The sequence below is a fragment of the Dermochelys coriacea genome, chromosome 25, assembly GCF_009764565.3.
Source record: "Dermochelys coriacea isolate rDerCor1 chromosome 25, rDerCor1.pri.v4, whole genome shotgun sequence".
In the NCBI taxonomy this organism is placed as follows: domain Eukaryota; kingdom Metazoa; phylum Chordata; order Testudines; family Dermochelyidae; genus Dermochelys; species Dermochelys coriacea.
In genome coordinates this window covers 1457964-1478338 of record NC_050092.1, presented here as the reverse complement: position 1 = coordinate 1478338, position 20375 = coordinate 1457964, and the positions used below count along the sequence as shown (strand labels likewise).

The window sequence follows — 20375 nt, the reverse complement described above, 5'->3', positions numbered from 1 at the left end:
CAGGGTCTGAATTAAGTTAATGAGCTGCACCTCCTAATTCAAGAGATGAATTTAGCCCCTTCATTTATGAAATGTTTTGACTTTATAATACTTTATATCTTAATCTTAACATTGCATTAAATCTAGTTGTGTTCATTGCTGGTAGCTGCAGACAATATACACAGATATTCAAAAATATTTACTTGAATTGCATTTAGTCAAGGGTTTGAGCAAGCAGTCTACCAAAAAGCAAAACTTTGTATAGACTAGATTATACCTGCAACTTTGTCCCGAATAAGTTTAGCAGATTCAACTTCGCCAATACTGCTAAATAGACTCCGTAACTCATCCTGCGTCATGTTTTGAGGGAGGTAGTTCACGATTAAATTTGTTCTACCGATGTCATCCCTACAATCTTCAGCCATGTGATCTTCATAACCATTAGACATTTTATAAAATATCTGCAAAGAGAAAAATCACAAATAAGGTCTACATCTTCATTTTAAAATAAATTGAACTTTTTCTGCCTGTATTCAATTGAAAGCTTCAAGTAACTATTTCAAAACTATACATTATGTTTAGTTCTTAAAAGGAAAACTCCAGTATTTTTCAAAAAAAATTCCAAACTACTTCATTCTGTTAAGCTAACAAACCTGAACCACTGAAAACAACCCCAGATGTTCACTTCAATAAATGGGGGGGGGGGGGAAGAGAACAGGAGTGAAAATATATTTTTAGGTACATTTCAACGTATAGCAAATCACATACACAAAACTATGTTAAAAAAGAGTTATTATAATGCAGATGAGCAAGGGGCTGAACACAGATTGCAGGAGTGACAGCTTCACCCAATGTAACAGGAAATCTGCGGCAGAGACTGAAATAGAAGCCAGTTCTCTTGGGTTCCAGTGCAGTGTCTTAACTACAAGTTATTTTCTTACAAACCTCTACCTTATACACTGTCCAGCCTTTATACAGAATGAAGCAAGGGTGTTGTAGAACTGATAGCATGTGATCACATGAAGACAAATAATTCATAATACATATACAAGAGGCAAATTACATAAGATTGCATAAAAACCTTAATTCTGGCATTTCTTAGTTTAGGGCTTGACTTTGAAACTCAAGCGTGCTTTTAACAGGAGTGGTTTTTTTATTATAATTTTTTAAGTTTAAAAAAAACTGAAAAAATGCAGAAGTTTCATGTGAAGTCATACTGACCTTCTCACCCAACTTAAGACATCAGAAGGACTTGAATCCAGAACTTTTAAATCCACAATAGAGATGTACTACCTGAGCTAAATGAATAACTGGTCACAATATCAGGCTATAACCCACTGTGTGGGCCAGCTACCAGAAGGGCAGGGATTTACACAACTATCTGGGAATGTTGAGAATTAGGATTGCCAGGTTCTATTCCTGGCTCAGGAGGGAAATGGGGCCTAGGGGTTATAGAAAGCCCAGACAAACACACAGGCCTGGCACATTCATCTCAGAAACAAAGTAGCTAGATGGCAGAGACTTGGTCTGCAACATTAGAGACAAGAGTCCTTGTGGCACCTTAAAAACTAAAATTTATTTGGGTATAAGCTTTCATGGGACATAACCCACTTCGTTGTTTTTACTGATACAGACTAACACAGCTACCCCTCTGAAATTAGAGACTAGATTATTTTCCCAGCTGTTTGAAATGATCTTGTGCAAATCTCAGTGGGGGGAGATTATACTTCCCTGCCTTCTAAACTAGGTGTTACTGAGTTACAAGGCCACATACACAGGCTGCACAGAATCAGTGGAAGAATGGGGACTAGAACTCAGAATTCCAGCTCTCAGCCTAGCACTCCTTCCCCTATGCCAAAGGGCTGCAACAGCTCCTACTGAACAGGGTGATGCCTAAGCAGATGGTTATTTAAAAACAATGGGCATAAAGAATATTCTTAAGTGATCGAGGTCCCTACTGTACACAACTAGGAATTGGTGCACTGGCATAACCTTATGTCTGCCCAATTACAACAACATTTTCAAAAGAAAATCTATGTCCATGAGCACTGTCCACCATCCACGGTTACTAATCTTCCCTGTAGAAATAAAATTCCAACTGCTGCTTTATATAACTGGTGATGGGAGTGATTTGGTAAGTTGAACCAGTCCCTTTTGATCACTATATATTAGTACTCTTTTTTTACAGCATCCTACACACACGTTTTGTAACAAGTTACATTAAAAAAAAAGTTCCTGATTACACAAAGAACCCATCAGCATACAAGATTAATTTAACCCAGAGTGCAGCACGATGTTAAACTGGAGTTCTAGATAGAAATATGTACCACCACCACCAATTTTCAGGACCCTACACTTTGGACAGCATACAGATGCAAAATTTTCCACCCCCGTATTCCTGCCAGGCTCCATATAAACTTATGAAACTACTGTACCTATATAATGACAGGTTTCAGAGTAGCAGCCGTGTTAGTCTGTATTCGCAAAAAGAAAAGGAGTACTTGTGGCACCTTAGAGACTAACAAATTTATTTGAGCATAAGCTTTCGTGAGCTACAGAATGCATCCGATGAAGTGAGCTGTAGCTCACGAAAGCTTATGCTCTAATAAATTTGTTAGTCTCTAAGGTGCCACAAGTACTCCTTTTCTTTTTACTGTACCTATAAACCTTCAACATTAAAATGTTGTGTTATGCTTGTCACCATGGAATCAGAGTACCTTGATTCAATACATTGATGTATAAATAAGGTATGCAAACACCCACCCCGCAAGTGATATCATGTGCTTCACACTAGATTTTTCTAATACCATCCTTCCTTCGCAGTATAACACCCTCATGCCAGCCACTGGAAGCGTTGAAGCCATTTTACCTTTCAGCCACAGCGATCTTATTCAGAAATACTAAACTCCATACACTCTCCTAGTTTGGCTACCCATAGGTTTTGCATTCTTCAGTCTGAAGAGAAAGGTATATCACTATCAAATGGCTAGAAGTTAAAGCTAGACAAATTCAGACTGCAAATAAAGTGCGCATTTTTACCAGTGAGCAATTAAACATTGGAATAATTTACCAAAGGTCATGGTGGATTCTCTATCAGTGATCATTTTTATATCAAAATTAGATGTTCATCTACAAGATCTCTTCTAGGAATTATTTTGGGGAAGTTCTATGGCCTCTGTTATACAAGTCAGACTAGATACAATGGTGCCATCTGGCCTTGGAATCCACTGAAAGAGTTCCACAACAAGCCTATGTTTCGCTTACCCTTGTAGTTCGGATTCAAATCTGTGTTACCACAACACTGAAGGTCAATTCTCAGAATGAATGAAAATGTTCACTCACTTTTTAAAAAGTTAAAAGTACTATGGTTAAAATAATTTTTTTAAATATACATATAAATAAATAAATCAGTGAGATATCACATTTTGTCTAAAATTTCTATAAGACACAATGTGGGTGAGGTAGTATCTTTTATTGGACCAACTTCTGTTGGTGAGAGACAAGTTTTCGAGCTTACACAGAGTTCTTCCTCAGGTCTGGGAAATGTACAAAGTGTCACAGCTAAATACAAGATGCAACAGATTGCTTAGCATAAGAAGTTGCATTTTGATCCTTTGAAATACATGAAACAAAAATGATGAGGGGTATGTAACAGCTGCCATACGAGGAGAGATTAATAAGACTAGGACTTTTCAGCTTGGAAAAGAGACGACTAAGGGGGGATACGACTGAGGTCTATAAAATCATGACCAGCGTGGAGAAAGTAAATAAGGAAGTGTTATTTACTCTCATATAACACAAGAATTAGGGGTCACCAAACAAAATTCAAAAGCAGCAGGTTTAACACATACAAAAAGGAAGTATTTCTTCACACAATGCACAGTCTTGCCAGAGGATGCTGTGAAGGCCAAGACTATAATAGGTTTCAAAAAAGAACTAGGTAAATTCATAGAGGATAGGTCATTCAATGGCTATTAGCCAGGATGGATAGGGATGGTGTCCAGAGCCTCCGTTTGCCCGAAGCTGGAAATGGGAGACAGGGCTTGGATCACTTGATGACTACCTGTTCTGTTCATTCCCTCTGGCGCACATGGCATTGGCCACTGTTGGAAGACAGGATACTGGGCTAGATGGACCTTTGGTCTGACCTGGTATGGCCATTCTTATGATCATTCAAATGAAGTGGCATGTGAACACTCCTCTACTCACAGGAGGGAAAGTAAGGATGGGGCGGGGGGGAAGAAGGCAGCTAGGGAAGGGTTGTTACTGGATCTATGAAGGTAGGCATGGTGATCCACGAGTTTCTAATACATAGTTGTCTGTAGGATTCCATTGTTGAAGGCGATTGTGGTGGTCTTGTAGATTCTTGTAATAAGCCATAAAACCAGTGTCTCTATTCAGCCTGTGATTTTTGATGCCTAAAAGAGTTATGGATTCAATTAAAATTCTTTCACACCACTCTGAGGACACCATTCATATTACCACATCCCCATTGACACTCATAAGAAAAAAGAATTGACTGGACACCACAGAGCAGACAAAACCACACCCTTGATTATTACATTGATTACATCTTGAAAGAAATTGACTGTGAAATCCTTAAAAAGCATCACATACACCAGGATCTCTCCACCTTTGAGACGACAGCTATGCAGTCCCTGAAGTCTAATCTGGTGATTAGATTATCTAACCACATACTGATCAAACAATCTGACAAAAGAAATGCCATCATAGTCCTCAACTATGGGGACTACGTTAACAAGCTTTCCAAAACCCACATACTATAAAGCAGGGCTTTGGAGCGGAGCCTACGGAGCAGCAGGTTTTTGCCTGGAGCTGGAGTGCAGTCGGAGCACAGCTCCAAAGCCCTGCTATAAAGAACTCAAAGCAGAGTCCATGCTGCAATTCACCCAGAAATTTAAGGACCACAAATCCTTCCTGAACAACTCCAAGACAAACTCTATAAACTCATCCTCCCAAGAGCCTACCCCAGGGACCTTGTACATGCTTCCCAAGATGCATAAACAAGGGAATCCAGGCAGATCCATCATACCTGTTGACAGCACTCTTACTGAAGGAAAAATCAGGACTCATAGAAACCATCCTCAAACCACGAATCACAAAAAAGGCCACCTTCCTCCAGGACACAACTGACTTCCTCCACAAACTCCACAACATTAACAACTTCCCTCAGAACACCATCCTTGCCACCGAGGATGTCACTTTTCTATATACCAACCTCCCTCACAATGACAGGATACCTGCCTGCCTCAAATATTTCCAAGACAATCAACAACATGCAGCTATCCACCCCAAACACATCGCCAAACTCATCTATTTCATCCTCATTGTTGTTGAATGTAAAATTGTTATCAAACACTTTGTCCAAACCATGGGAACAGTTCTCTGTACTGGGATGACTCCACAATATGCCAGCCTCTTCATGGCCAAGCTTGAAGAACAATTTCTGGACAAATGCACTACAAAACCAAATGATGTACCTGAGATACATAAATATTTTCATCCTCTGAACAGACAAACTCCCTCATAGATTTTTCACCACAACTTCAACCACCACCATCCATCCATCCATCCCTCCCTCCCTCCCTGGGACACTCCCACATGATCATCAACTTTCTGACCACCACAATCGCCTTCAACAATGGAATCCTACAGACAACTATGTATTAGAAACTCCTGGATCACCACGCCTACCTTCATAGATCCAGTAACTACCCCAAACACACCAAGAAATCTGTTCTGTACAGCAAGGCACTCAGATACCACAGAATATGTTCAGAGGATGAAGTCCTGGATGTGACAGGTTCGGTCACAGAGACCCCCTTGAGGCTGTCACCTGACATGCTGGAATTACCTCTAAGCCCATTTTCCCAGATGGCTTGGGACTCCAGAATCCTGCTTTGTTGAGCCAGACATGCCAGCCTGCTGCAACACAGACCCAGGTCTGAACCACACAACCAAAGCTGCAGGCTTTAACTGAAAAGGTTAGGACACTCAGCAGGTTACCTATCTCCAACAACCAGTTCCCAATGGGATCCAAACCCCCAAATAAATCCATTTTACTCTGTTTAAAGCTTATACAGGGTAAACTCATGAATTGTCCATCCTCTATAACAATGATAGAGAGATATCAGCTGTTTGCTCCCCCAGGTATTAATCACTTACTCTGGGCTTGTTAATAAACAAAAGTGATTTTATTAAGTATAAAAAGTAGGATTTAAGTGACTTCACATAATAACAGACAGAACAAAAGTAAGTTACCAAGCAAAATCAAAAACAAAAACACATAAGTCTAAGCCTAATACATTTAAGAAACTGAATACAGGTAAATCTCACCCTCAGAGATGTTCCAATAAGCTTCTTTCACAGACTAGACTCCTCCATAGTCTGGGCCCAATCCTTTCCCCCAGTGCAGTCCTTGTTAGCTCCAGCTCAGGTGGTAACTAGGGGATCTCTGGCTCTGTTCCACCCCCTTTTATATCTTTGGCACAAGGCGGGAATCCTTAGTCTCTCGCTGGATTCCCACCCTTCCTTCTAAATGGAAAAGCACCAGGTTTAAGATGGATTCTAGTATCATGGTGACATGTTCACATGTGAGACTTCATTACCCACTGGCTGGCACACAGGTATATAGGAAGGCTTACAAGTAAACAGAGCCATTTACAACCAATTGTCCTAGTTAATAGGAGCCATCAAGATGCGAGGCCACCATTAATGGCCCATACTTTGCATAGTTACAATAGGACTTCAGAGAAATACTTCATATTTCTAGCTTCAGATACAAGAACGATACATTCATAAAAATGGGATGAACACACTCAATAGATAAGCTTTGTAATGATACCTTACAAGAGACCTTTTGCATAAAGCATATTCCAGTTGCATTATATTTACACTCATAAGCATATTTCCATAAAATCATACGGAGTGCAACATCACACCAGATACATACCTTAAAAAACACACTTAAAACTGCCTTCACCACACAAAGGACACTCCACCAGAGAGCAGATTGAATCATAGAACAGGCCACCCAAATACCCCAAGAGAACCTGCATTAAGATGGAAATAAAACCCGCTCCAACTGCACACCCCTAGTTGACACCTACTGCCCCACATTGAAACCTATATGGGGTAACAAACAACTATAACCTATATTTAATGGAGGCCCATCCCCCCCTCCCAAATCTGTCCTTAACTCCATCTTCTCACCTTCAACCAACCCTCAAACCTCTCCAAGCTCATCATCAGAAGTAAGCTTCCCATAGACCAGGATACACCGACTCAAAGGAGCACCAGACCCTGCCAGAACAATACATGCAACCTGCAAACATATCTTCATTGCTACAATGATTAACAAATCTGTAAGGTGCTCAGGCACCAGAACATGTACAGTATACCTACACCGATTTAGTAAGTTATAGGGACAACAAAATTGGGGGTGGGAATTTTCAAATGATTGCATTTAAATAGGAAAAATTAGCACATTTGATATTAATGCTCAAGTGTCCACCACCAAAGCACAAAGAGAACTTTCATCCATTAGCAGCAAAAGCCAATAAGGAAAAGCTGTCAACCCTTTTGACCTGAAAATGCTTTGTAGTAAGTGGCAAAAATCTTTGTTAAAACAGAGTTAGAGTTGTCTGATGATGCCTCATGCCCTTGCAGAATGTTGAGTTCAGAAAAACTCAAACTTCTGAAAACCAGGAAATACAGAAAAAAGCCCGCACATTTTAGTTTTCCCCCTGAAGCTGGCAATAATAGCTACTGGGAATTATCTAGATGCACTCCAAATGCATTCACTGTGTCAGGTGTAGCTTCACTGAATGGGGGGGGAAAGTAAGTTGGAGCAGCTTGGAAGAACTGTGATTGTGATACGAGATCTGGGGCTGAGCCCCCATTGCGTGTGATCGAAGGAAATAAGTGCATGTGTACCTTGAGGTTTCAGTCTGCATTATGTCAATATAGGATTGTGTAGGTTGTGTCAATAGCATGGCACCCTTACCATGGGTACGGTCAGTAGTGAGATGGGAGATGAGAACAGGCTGTGGATTTATTGATGGGCAGAAGAAAGAATAGATTTAGGCTCTGTCTTATGTACAAGCGGAAAGAGGCGATGAAAGGATAGTATTCTGTTGGGGGAGTAGGCTCGGTGTTCGAGCATACAGCAAGCACAGGTAGCTACTCTCCATTACAGTGAAAAGGCAGCACGGGAGTGTGCACGTTGTGGGTGTATTGGGGCATCACCCAAAGGGCAGAATTTAGGTTGTGTGGGCATTTACCTTAAATGCTGCTTCCTGGCGTTCAGAGCTTTGAGTTAGAACTTTAATAATACTAGGAAATTAAATGGGAAAAGCCTTTATTAATGCAGAGTTAAACAGAAAAAAAAAGCGTTGGTAGGAGCTAGTGCTCATTTCTAGACAGTTGGAGTTCTCACCTTTGGTTTACAGTTGATATGCTACTGTGGGTAATCAAAAGACCTAGCTTTTATAGAGGACTTTTCATCACTAGGTCTCAAACAGCTTTACATCATTATTCCCATTTTACAGATTGGGAAACTGAGGCACAGATAGGGAAACTGAGGCACAGATAGGTTAAAGTGACTTGCCCACGGTCACCAAGCAGGCCAGTGGCAGAGGTAGGAATAATCCCAGTCCAGAAGCCTTTCCTCTATGCCACATGGTTACTATGCCATTCCTCAATTCTCCTCCCTGCTTTTGTACATATTGTTACAGTGGAATGAAGACAATGGGTCCACGTTTTGAAATGTTTGCAATGTATAGCTGCTAACAGGGCTGGGGAGAGAAATGTCATGCATGGTCTATGTCCCAAAACCTTAGATGACTTAGTAACTTTAAGTATGTGTGAGAAGATTGGTGTGTCTCTCCTTCACCCCCTGCCTCACCATTCCCCCCAGTATGTAGGCCCCCCTCATGCCAACACTTTCAGCTCCCCATCATGCCAATAGTTGGCAATACAATCCATTCACATGCAAGAAGTTGCTTCTTACTGACTCCCGCCCTAAGCAGCTGCATACACATATCACAAGGCAGCGGCTTACTGGAACGCTGCATGCTACCTTGGTTATGTAACCTAAGCTGCACCTCTCACTTCCACTTCTTACCTTTAGCTGAGACTCCTGCCCCTGCTGCAGCCAGGCTTCCCCAGCCATACCCCAGATCCACCACTCCTCCAAAAGGGGCCTCTCCCACACACTCTGGCAGCCCCCTGCCCCCTAGCATTACCTCCAGCCCCGGTAGCACCACACCTCCCACCCCAGATCCTCGTCACATGGAGGAGCACAAAAAGAAGCTCAGACACCTCAAGAGGAGTAAGGTCCTCCAGATCCTAGAACACACAAGCAGGCAGTGAGAGGGGCTCAGACCCTCACAGAAATGTAGGGCTCCCCCAAATCCCAGCATACACACAAAAGGGCTCTCAGCCTTGTGACCCTAAGCACCCTGGATTCACCCCCTACATGCTACTGCAATGATATCTATATAAACTATACCTTGTAAGGCATCATTTGAAAACATTGGTGATTAATATCATTAAAAATATACATATTGACACTATGAGTAACTATGAATACTCAATTATATTATGCTTTGAAGTCTGTATTTGGACAAAGTAGAAACAGGTCTACCCAGGTCTTGAATACAAATGAACCAGGGAGACCAGTGACAATGGAACTGCAATTTACATATACAGTAAACAAAACCATCAAAGCTCACAAGGTGGTTGGGGAGTTAGCATTTCTGGATCATAAAGAATTATGTATTCACTTGTCTAACCAGCCTGGTCCTCAAGCAGACAATGAAGGTATGTTTACATAAAAGGTAAACAAAGCCATCTAGCTAATAACAGGAAGAGGTGACAAATCAACTAGCTATGGCAGTTGTTCTCAACTGGGGGTACATCAAGTCATCTAGATGTTTGCCAAGTTTTACAACAGGCTACATAAAAAAGCCCTCACGAAGTCTGTACAAACTAAAATTTTATACACAATCTCTTGTTTATACTGCTCTATATCCTATCTACTGAAATTCAAGTACAATATTTATATTCCAATTGATTTATTTTATATGGTAAAAACAAGAAAGCAAGCAATTTTGCAGTAATAGGGTGCTGTGACACTTTTGTATTTTTAGAACTGATTTTGTAAGCAAATAGTTTAAGCTAGGTGAAATGGGGTATGCAAGAGAAACCAGACTCCTGAAAAGGTACAGTAGTCTGAAAAAGTTGAGAGCCATTGACCTATGAGGGATGGAGAATGCACGCCCAAGAAACCTCCCTGCTTCTTGAAGCATGGTCAATGAACTTTAAGAGATATGCTTTTCAACAATTTACCGCACTATAAAAAGAGAGGCAGTCAACCCCTAAGTTACCTTTCATCTTAAGATGCCAAGGGAAATCCTTTCCTACCATTCTTTTTCCTCCTCCTCATACCTCATCCCTAACAGCAGAGCCAAACCCCTTTCCCCTATTACCACCTACTTTTGCACCCCTAATCACCTCTGACCTCTCAAAGAACATTCACATGTTTAAGTTACTTTCTTTTCAAAAAGTTTCAGCGCCTTCTGAATATTTTGCTGTACTCAGATTACATTCCTCTGAAACAATAATAATTAAAAGAAAACTTTACAGATGAACTTTAGCAATATGCCTCCCAATCTTTTCCAGATTTCTGCCCCAGGTGAAACTTGAACTGAGTGACTCTCACTCAGTGGGTAGGTTAAGTGGACTATTGCAGCAGTTCCCAAACTGGAGGTCGGTCACATTTTGCTCCAAACACGGTGATCTTGTGGTCACAATGAATGGAGGATCACGCACACACTATACGTACGAAGTCATGCTGTGCAGATTATGCAATTTTGTAGCAAAAAATGGCATCATTCATGCTGTCTGGGATCCTGGGAGAAAAAATAAATAAAATGGGGTTCTGCTGGCAAAGAGTTTGGGAACCCCTGAAGTCTGGGAAATTTTGAAGACTTACAATCCTGTTAACTTCTCTGTGCATGTTCAGTGCAATCTATTAGGAGTGAGACCAAGTACATGAGGCAGACAACAAGCCTAACAGGAGAAGAAAAATCTTTTCCAAACATTTTAATTTGATTTTCCTTAGAGGGCTGGTGGGTGCCATGCACTCTGTTGGGGTAACCTTTGAGCAGTAGAAGGTCTGGTGTGATAATCTGGTTTTATCTCTATCCAAGAGCAACAAAGGTGCTAGAATTTCTCAACTTGAAAAAAAAAAAAAAGGGGGGAGGGGGAGAAGACAAGGAAGGAGGGCTGTATCTCAGAAACCCCTTGGTCAAATATTCCCAAACTGGCTCACTAACTGAACCCCCACTGCCATGAGGCACACCAAATTCAAGGCAATTGGAGTAACCATGTAGATTTTAAAGCACTCAGAAGAGTTGAGCTTCAACAGAAAGTTGGTCTTAACCTTAACAGTTCGACCCAAGAAAATGCTGCGTGCCAGAAGACTGGAAAAGGGAACCCTTCAGAGCGTACATTGCTATCTGCTGAATTCTACATCCTGTGTATTGTTATACACATCTGTTGGCACTGAAGGAGTTGTCTGTAAAGAACACCACACAGAAACTGGAGAATTGGTGCCCTCATTGCACAAAAACCATAAAGGAAGACTTGACCCCTTCCTTTAAGGGTTTAAAAGCTAGATTAAGACAAGAAACAAGTGAAAGTAAAAAACAATAGGAGGGAAATGGGAGAAACAATAAGATTACGCAGTCATAATGGTCAATATACACAATTGGATTCTATAAGCTTTTTGCTAAGCCTCTATTCATTTTTTTTTTTAACATGAAGTTTAAGAATTTAATTGCATATTAATATCAGACACTAATATTTTCACTTTTAAGTTATTACACAAAACTGTTTTGTATTCCACAGTTAAACACACCTAAGATATTTACATAAATTGATGCTTGGGAGTTAAGTTTGTATTGAAACAAGTTGTTTCAAATTTTTGAACTTTTTATAACTTGAAAAGAAACGCATTTGTTGAAAGCTATGTTTTGCGGGTCAGAGTTAAATTTTAATTGGATGTCTAATGTGACATTTCACATGACTATTTTTAGAGAATAAATTAAACTTTTTCTACATTACCCTGATGGACTGTTTCCATATTTCAATGCTGAGTGGAGTGGAGAGTCAGGAAGCAGAATGGCTCAAAAATGCTGCAGCTCACTTCTCCTGAGGAGGGGCGTACATGTGCAGGTAATGGGATAAATGGACAGACTGAAGACATTTAAGAGATAAACTAGAAAGTAGGGAACTGAGTAAAAGAGAAAAATAAATGAAGTAAAGAATAATAAGGAAAGATAAAAGTACTGGTGGGCAGAGGTAAAGTACCATTAAAAATAAAACAGTGCAGGAAGAAATACACCACATAATGAAATGTGGAATGAAGTCAAGAAGTTATAAAGCAGAAGAAATGTGGTATGCTACATTTTATAAAATATATTAATTAGAAAACTAATCAACAATCTATGACTAAAAACTGTGCGTAAATAGTACACTACCAATTACATTCCTTAAAACACCAAGCACAAATATTTTTCACTTTTGGTAGTGGGCTTGTGTGTATCCAGGTTACAGTCTTTAGATCAATGATATTCAGACTGAGGCTCGCAAGTGACTCTTTAATGAGTCTCCTGTGGCTCTTTGAAGCAAATGGTATCAAAACACTGATTTAATTATTAACCAATCCAAGTTATTAACTAATCAGGATGTTTTTACTATGTTATTAACCAACTGTAGCTGATAAAATAATAATACGTGGATAGTCATTTTGCTGTGGGTATATATAACCAAATATTTCCCCTCTCATACTGTTTAAATATAAATATATAGTACTATAGTCAATGAAACAATGAAGTCACACTGCTGTGGCTCGTTAGGCAACGTTGATCACTAATTTGGCTCTTAAACCACTGAGATCTGAGTATCACTGCTTTAGATCATATTCCCCTCATCCCAGAACCCCATCCTCATTTCAGTGCACAGAATGGACAAAACTCAAAAGATCAACATTCAATATTTCTTTATCATCTTTTCAGTCTGTGGTCTCACACATTCTTTACTACAGACAGACAAAACTCTGCTCTGAATATGGAACTTAATTTCTTCACAGGCTTTTCAGTGACCTTCATCAGTGTAGTGTCAGCACCTCACAGACATGAATTTGTCTTTACAACACCCATACAAGGAAGGGAAGTCACCCCCTTTTCACGGACAGGAAACTGAGGCACAGACTTTGAGGTCAACATTTGCATAAGTGTCCACTAATTCTGGATGCATTGCTAACCAAACATTCAACCCGAGACATTTGGGGCCTGATTTTTCCAAAGCACTGAACACCTACAGCTTTCTTTGACTTCAACCAGAATAGAAAGCGCACCATACTGAAAATCAGACCTTAAGTGTTTCAGACACCCAAAACGCAAGGAACGTTTTAGGTACATCTGCAAGAGATACAAGCCCTGCAGCAAAGCTGTGGCTCGCTCAGGTCAGCTGACTTGAACTCCCAGTGCTGAGGTTGCAGGGGTAAAAATTGCTATGTAGACATTTGGGCTCGGGCTGGAGCCCAAGCTCTGGGACTCTCCACTCCCACAGAGTCCCAGAGCTTGCGCTCCAACCCAACACCAAAATGTATACATAGCAATTTTTCAGTCCCAAAGCCCAAGCCCCATAAGCCTGAGCCAGCTGTGGGGGTTTTTGGGTTTTTTTTAAGTCTTCATGTTGATTAGCAGTTCTCAAACTTTTGTACTGGTGACCCCTTTCACATAGCATGCCTCTGAGTGCAACCCCCACTTATAAATTAAACACTTTATATATATTTAACACCATTATAAATTCTGGAGGCAAAGTGGCATTTGGGGTGGAGACTGAAGGCTCACGACCACCCATGTAATAACCTTGTGACCAGCTGAGGGCTCTCGATCCCCTGTTTGACAACCCTGATGTCGATATACCCACAGTTTCCAACTCTAACATTCTGATTTGATGTTGAATATGAAGTATATAGCAAAGCCAGGGACAAAGCCCAGTTCTGCAGGGTCTAAATCTAGTGCCTTACTGACAAGATCATCATTCCTCATTCACTATATACCTGCCAAGTTCTGCAGTTAATGAGGCAGGGGTCCTATGACCTAATTACACAAAACTTAATTCAGTCAACTGCATGATCTGAATGAGTAAGAGTAATTCTGAGGGGAAAAGTAGTATGTGAAAATGTAATTAAAATTGATTATTCACAGGCCCAAGGTGCTGAATTACAGCCAGAGGCAACCTTAATTCTGGCATTTTCTAACTTTTGGGTGCTTGACTTTGCTATCTTAATGTTATTTCAATCTAGAATTTTTGTACAAAATATTATTTTCAACTGAGGGCTTGTTTACACTTAAAACACTGCAGCTGCGCTGCTGTAGCGCCTCAGCAAAGATTCTATCTATGCCGACAGAAGATCTACCTGGGGATTAGAAAGTACCAAAATTAAAACCTTGGTTCTGGGATTCAGACGAATTTGTTCTAGAACCCCTGTACTAACAATCACCTGTACTTCCTCTGTTAATAGTTTCTCATGAGAAGAGTTCCCACAAGGGAGGAGATGGTGGTGCTGCATAGTGATTGGATAAAGGAAGGGCTTTAAATTAGACATTATAGCCTTCCTTTACTCTTTCTAAAACCATAACTGTTTGGTTGGTAGCTATGTGCATGTTTAAGAACACAAAAGAAAACTATTTCCTGCCCAGGTAATCTAAGTTTCCCCCACCTCTTTATCCATGGGGGTGGAAGATTGAAAACCTGACCAAGAGACTTTTGCAGTACTGCTATTATAATCAAATAGCTTGGAAAAGCGTGCACATTAAAACAAGAAAATTACTCCTGTGGGATTTGATATAATTTGTCCACCTTCTACAGACTGGTTGACACAAATGAAATACTACAAGTGTGTGACATTAGAAGAGAACTCGAGACAAGAACAGCACTAAGGGAGCTGATAAATACAGAGCAATTAGCAAAAAGATCAAGAAAGGAATGAAGGTTGCCAAGGAGATATAGATTGAAAAACAATGCTCTAAAATGTGTAAAATGAGTGTATCAATAATAAATATAGCAAATGAGCCTTCCAGGTTGTAAAAGATCTCACAAAGGACAGACAGACCAAAGCTAATGCAATTCAAACACAAAGAAGGGAATAGTCTTACAGAAGAAAGTGACACCACCAATAGGTGGACAAACTACTGCTCTGATCTATACAACCAGCAGACAAATGGAGATCCTAGGGTCTTAGACAGCACAGATTCAACAGAGGAGGATGACTGTCCAATACTACATGAAGTGGAGACAGCTGTGAAATGACTCAAGAACAGAAAGACTATAGGTATTGACATCCCAGCTGAACTAATGAAATTTGGAGGAGAAATAGTAATAGATATACTCACCAAGTCACAATCACTAATCATCACTCTGCCAAAGAAAGGCAACCTGCAATTGTGTCAAAATTACCGGATCATAAGCTTAATTAGCCATCCCAGCAAAGTGATTTTGAAAGTCAGATTGAACAGATTGAAGCCGCAAGCAGAGAATATCATTGCTAAAGAACAGGCTAGCTTTTTGTGCTGGAAGAAGTACCACAGAACAGATTTTCAACCTTTGTGATCTATGTGAGAAAACTTACAACACCAGCAGGACATCTACCATGTCTTTGTTGACTTCAAGAAGGCGTTTGACAGAGTATGGCACAAAGGTCTCCGGGCAACCAACCATGAAGTACAGCGATGGTCGTAAGCTTATTCTTACCAATAAACAACTGTATGCCAAAGCCAGCAGTTGGCACAATAGGAGAGTGGTTTCGCACCATTGTTGGAGTCTGACAAGGCTGCCTTCTTTCGCCCACACTGTTCAACATCTACTTGGAGCGCATAACGACTGATGCCCTAGAAGATCACATACACAGAGTCAGCATGGGGGGGGGGGGGGGGGAAGCGAACAATCTTAAATCTTCGGTTCGCTGATGACATTGACAGCCTGGCAGGCAGTGAAGATTAACTTAATCTTGTGAAACGACTGGATGAAACCTCTGCAAAATATGGCATCGAAATCAGTGCAGAGAAAACCAAGCTGATGACAAAAATGTGATGGGATCAGCTGACATATCACTGTCAGTGGACAAGAGCTGGAGACAGTGAAACAGTTCAAGTATTTGAGGGCAATCACTGATGAAGGATCCAAGGTAGAAATTCAGGCAAGAACTGCGCAAACAGCAGCAGCAGCAAAGCTAAAGCCAATCTGGAGGAATAAGAACATCTCCCTGGAATCCAAACTGAAACTGCTGCACGCATTGTGATCTCTATTTTTCTATGCGTTAGAGACATGGACTCTTACAGCAGAACTTGAACAGAAAATACAGATAGTAAAGATGAGATACTTCTGTAAAATCCTGGCCATCTCCTACTTCGACCATGTCACTAATGAAGAGATCCAATACACTGGGTCATATGAACACCTCCTGATGACCATGAAGAAGCGCAAGCTGAAGTGCTACAGCCATGTAACAAGATCACCTGGCCTATCCAAGATCAGCCTCCAAGGGTCAGTACAGGGGACGAAAAGAAGACGTAGACAGAGGAAGAGATGGATTGACAACATAAAAGAGTGGACAGGAATGGACTTCGGAGACTCAAGCACTAACACACACTCATCAGAGGTGGAGACGATTGATTGCTCATCGATGATGGTGCCCCAATGACCAATGCGATGATGGGAGTAATGATGACAACACCACAACCACTAAGATGGTTTGAACCAAAGGAATTTTGCCAGTTGCTGCAGCCCTTTTAATATAGGCAAGACGACTTTAGTTTCTGATATTATGGGATCGACCTCCAAGGCTAGACATGAGGTCTCCTCCAAAGCTGCCATATCAAACAATTCAATTTCATTAATTGGAACCTCAAATAGAGATTGTGTCGCTATGCTGATGCTGTAATCGGGATATGAGCCACTCTGCATTTCTGCAACATCACGTTGAAAGTCATCCTGTGGAGGTTCCTCTGGGTAATCTTCTTCTGAGAATATTTCCTGTTCTAATAATGGAGGGATGGGGAAGGAGAGGAGATTGTGCAATTCTTGGATCTGAACCTTTTCCAACACAGTTTACACACGTGAGATCTGCCAGCACTGGAGAGTTTAACCTTCTAGTCTCGTAAGAGTAGAGAAAAGGAGTTTGACAGTATGGCCAGGACATCCAAGAAGGCATAGGCCTGTCCTGCCAACAAGGGGAATAGAAAACACTCAAAGAAGAACCTTCAGATTTACACTACAGGCCTCTACCACCTGTGCTAAGGAACTCTGTTATAGAGTAGCAGTTGAAGGACACTATCTCTGAGGACTATCTACTAGCAGGAAGTTAAGACATTTTGATAGACAGAAGTAGAATCCTGAGAATCAGGATTTCTAGGCTCTACTCCTAGCTCTGGGAAAGGAATGTGGTCTATTGGTTATGAGCCAAAGTTTCAGTCCATTCACTAGCTATTTGTTAATGATGCGTTGCATTTATGCTTTCCTCTGTGGGCAAAGCATTTTATGAAGGTGAGTATACTAGTGTAGTCCCATTTTACAAAAAGCATAGCCTAGGACAGGGATTGGCAACCTTTGGCACACAGCCCATCAGGGAAATCCGCTGATGGGCTGGGCTGGTTTGTTTACCTGCAGCGTCTGCAGGTTCAGCCGATCGCAGCTCCCACTGGCTTTGGTTTGCCGTTCGAGGCCAATAGGGGCTGTGGGAAACAGCGTGGGCCAAGGGATGTGCTGGCTGCCGCTTCCCGCAGGCCCCATTGGCCCGGAACGGTGAACCACAGCTGAACCTGCAGACACTGCAGGTTAACAAGCCAGCCCGGCCCACCAGCGGATTTCCCTGACAGGCCGTGTCCCAAAGGTTGCAGATCCTGGGCCTACGACACAGATTTGGCATATTCATTTTGAGTTAATGTGGCAAAATTGATTAAATTTTGCTTTGTTAAATTACAGATGTGGATTCTCTGCCAGAGCTGTCCCTGTGTAACCTTGATCTCAGTTACCTTTTCCGTAAAATGTCACACTCACTAATACTTGCCTCCCTTGCTCTCAACATCAGCTAGTAGAAGGGGAAAGATGAATGCATAGCCTACCAATTCCCACCCAAGCATATTTTCATGCAAGCAACCCATCTTGCTGTATCTTGTCTTCAAACTCCAACTTGGTGCATATCATATGCAGGAGGCTTAACAGCCATGGCAGCATGTGCAGTGCAGCCGGAATGTTCAGTAAATTAAGGAACGAGTTATGACAAAGATCTCTGTGCCTTTAAAAATGGCATGTTTTTTTAACAGTCAAATCTGGGTGAAATTTGAGGGTACAATGGAAGGAAGTTGGACTTGGACTTTGCCCAAACCAAACACAGAGTTCCTAATCTAGACTAGGAAGTTGGCTCATGATGTTAAAAATGTTTGGAAATTTAATATTGACCAAACTATTTTGCTTAACCCCATTCTCAAACTGCTGAACCATTTTTATTCCAAAAACCTGAGTCGTCAGCAACTCTAACTAATGTATGACACTCCAAATATTCAATACAGCATCCAAGTGCAAGATAGGGAGGGAGGGAGGGAGGGAGGAAAGAAGGAAAGAAAGAATCACAAAAATCAGGTAGATTACATCATCAACCATGTCAAACACTCTATATGACCCAGCCCCTTCCCCCTTATTCTCCAAAATATCAACATATCCAAGGCCCCAAGACCCAAAACATTCCTCCATCGGCTTCTAACAAGGCACAAAACACACACTCCCCACATACACTTCATTATCAATCACCCTGCATCAGAAGAAGACACAACACACCCTCTCCCCATGGGCCAGATCCAGGTACACACTGTCTCCACACACACACATTCTCCCCATCACCCAGCTCACTACACATACAGGTTTTCAATACACTTGGCTTGACTCGAAAGATCTCTGGCCAGAGCAACCTCACGGAGGGGAGCACGGGGCGCTCATAGCCAAGGTTTCCCACCGACTCTGGAATTGAACAGGATGTGGGTAACCTTAGGCAGAGCAGGCCCCACTTACAACGCTAATGTTAGTGCACGTGGGATCCCCGTCCACACTCGTACTCCCACCAGTCAGAGGAGTTGCTCTAATCTTGCCAACAGCGAGAATTTTAAGAGAGAAGAAAAAGAACAGAACACGCTGTAGACAAGCCCACACCCGCGCCCCATGGCCTGCCCCCTGCACACACAATACCACTGCAACCGGCTCCACTTCTCCCCTCCGCCGGCCCCAGCTCCGGACTGATGTGCCCCCCGCAGGCCAGGGTCTCCCCCCGCAGGCCAGGGTCTCCCCCTTCAAAGGCCCAGGCCCAGGCCCGGGCCCGGGCCCAGGCCCAGGCCTGCCCCTCCCCCCACAGGCCCCAGGTCTCCCCCGCGGGGCCAGGCCACAGCCTCGCTCTCGGGCCCAGCGCGGCCCGCTCCTGCCACCGCCAAGAGGCAAGTCCGGCCTGGCCCCAGCCTACCCGCACACCGGGCCCGGCCCGGCCTCACCTGGCGGCGGCTCCGGCGAGGCCTGGGCAGCGGGAGGGGAACAGCTCCGCAGCGCGCAAGACAAGCCGCTCGCTGCGCCGCCGGCACACGCCCCCGCTCCGCCCGCCGAGCCCCATTGGTTACTTTGCACACGTGGCCGGCGCCCTATTGGCGCAACGCTCAGTCCGTCAATCGCAGCTCCGGGGCGGGCTCTCCTGGAGGGCGGGAGCCGGACGCGGGAGGCTGGAGTTGGGAGACCCGGGCCTGGCGCGAGGAGAGGCGGAGCGGGAGCCGCTGGGCTGCCTCCGCGAGGGCCCACGAGCCCCGTTTCTTGGCACTTGCTGTGCGTCCGGCCCCGCTCCCCGTCCAGAGCGGAGCTAGCCCCCTCTTTGCTTTGCCCGGCTAGCCAAAGCTGCTTCCACCACTTGGGGAGCGTGTCCCGGGCACGGGGAGCGGCGAGCCTCGGCAGGGCTCAGCCTGGCCTTCTGGGGCTGGGCTGGTGGAGCAGAGGATGGGCCGTGTGTTTTCAGAGAGAGAGACTCCGCTCGCTGGTTTGATTCTGAGGGGAAGGAAACTTTAGCTACTTAGTGAAAGAGAGAGAGAGAGGTCGGCTTGCAAAAGGGGTGTCAGCACAGTCCCAGAAGGCAAAGATACAATGCATCCGATGAAGTGAGCTGTAGCTCACGAAAGCTTATGCTCTAATAAATTTGTTAGTCTCTAAGGTGCCACAAGTCCTCCTTTTCTTTTTGCGAATACAGACTAGCACGGCTGCTGCTCTGAAACCAA

The 20375-nt window shown here is 42.8% G+C and overlaps 1 protein-coding gene across 1 annotated transcript in view; it reads right to left on the bottom strand.

Annotated features, from left to right (window-relative positions):
• The window catches only part of ELAVL1 (ELAV like RNA binding protein 1), a 71436-nt gene extending 51365 nt beyond the window's left edge, over positions 1 to 20071 (bottom strand). Inside the window, exons 1-2 of the mRNA XM_038383837.2 lie at positions 19611 to 20071; positions 257 to 440 (exon numbers count right to left, since the gene is read on the bottom strand). Of these exons, the coding sequence (XP_038239765.1) occupies positions 257 to 428 (172 nt within the window). The 5' untranslated portion in view covers positions 429 to 440; positions 19611 to 20071. The remainder of the gene's footprint in view (positions 1 to 256; positions 441 to 19610) is intronic.
• Positions 20072 to 20375: the final 304 nt, after the last annotated feature.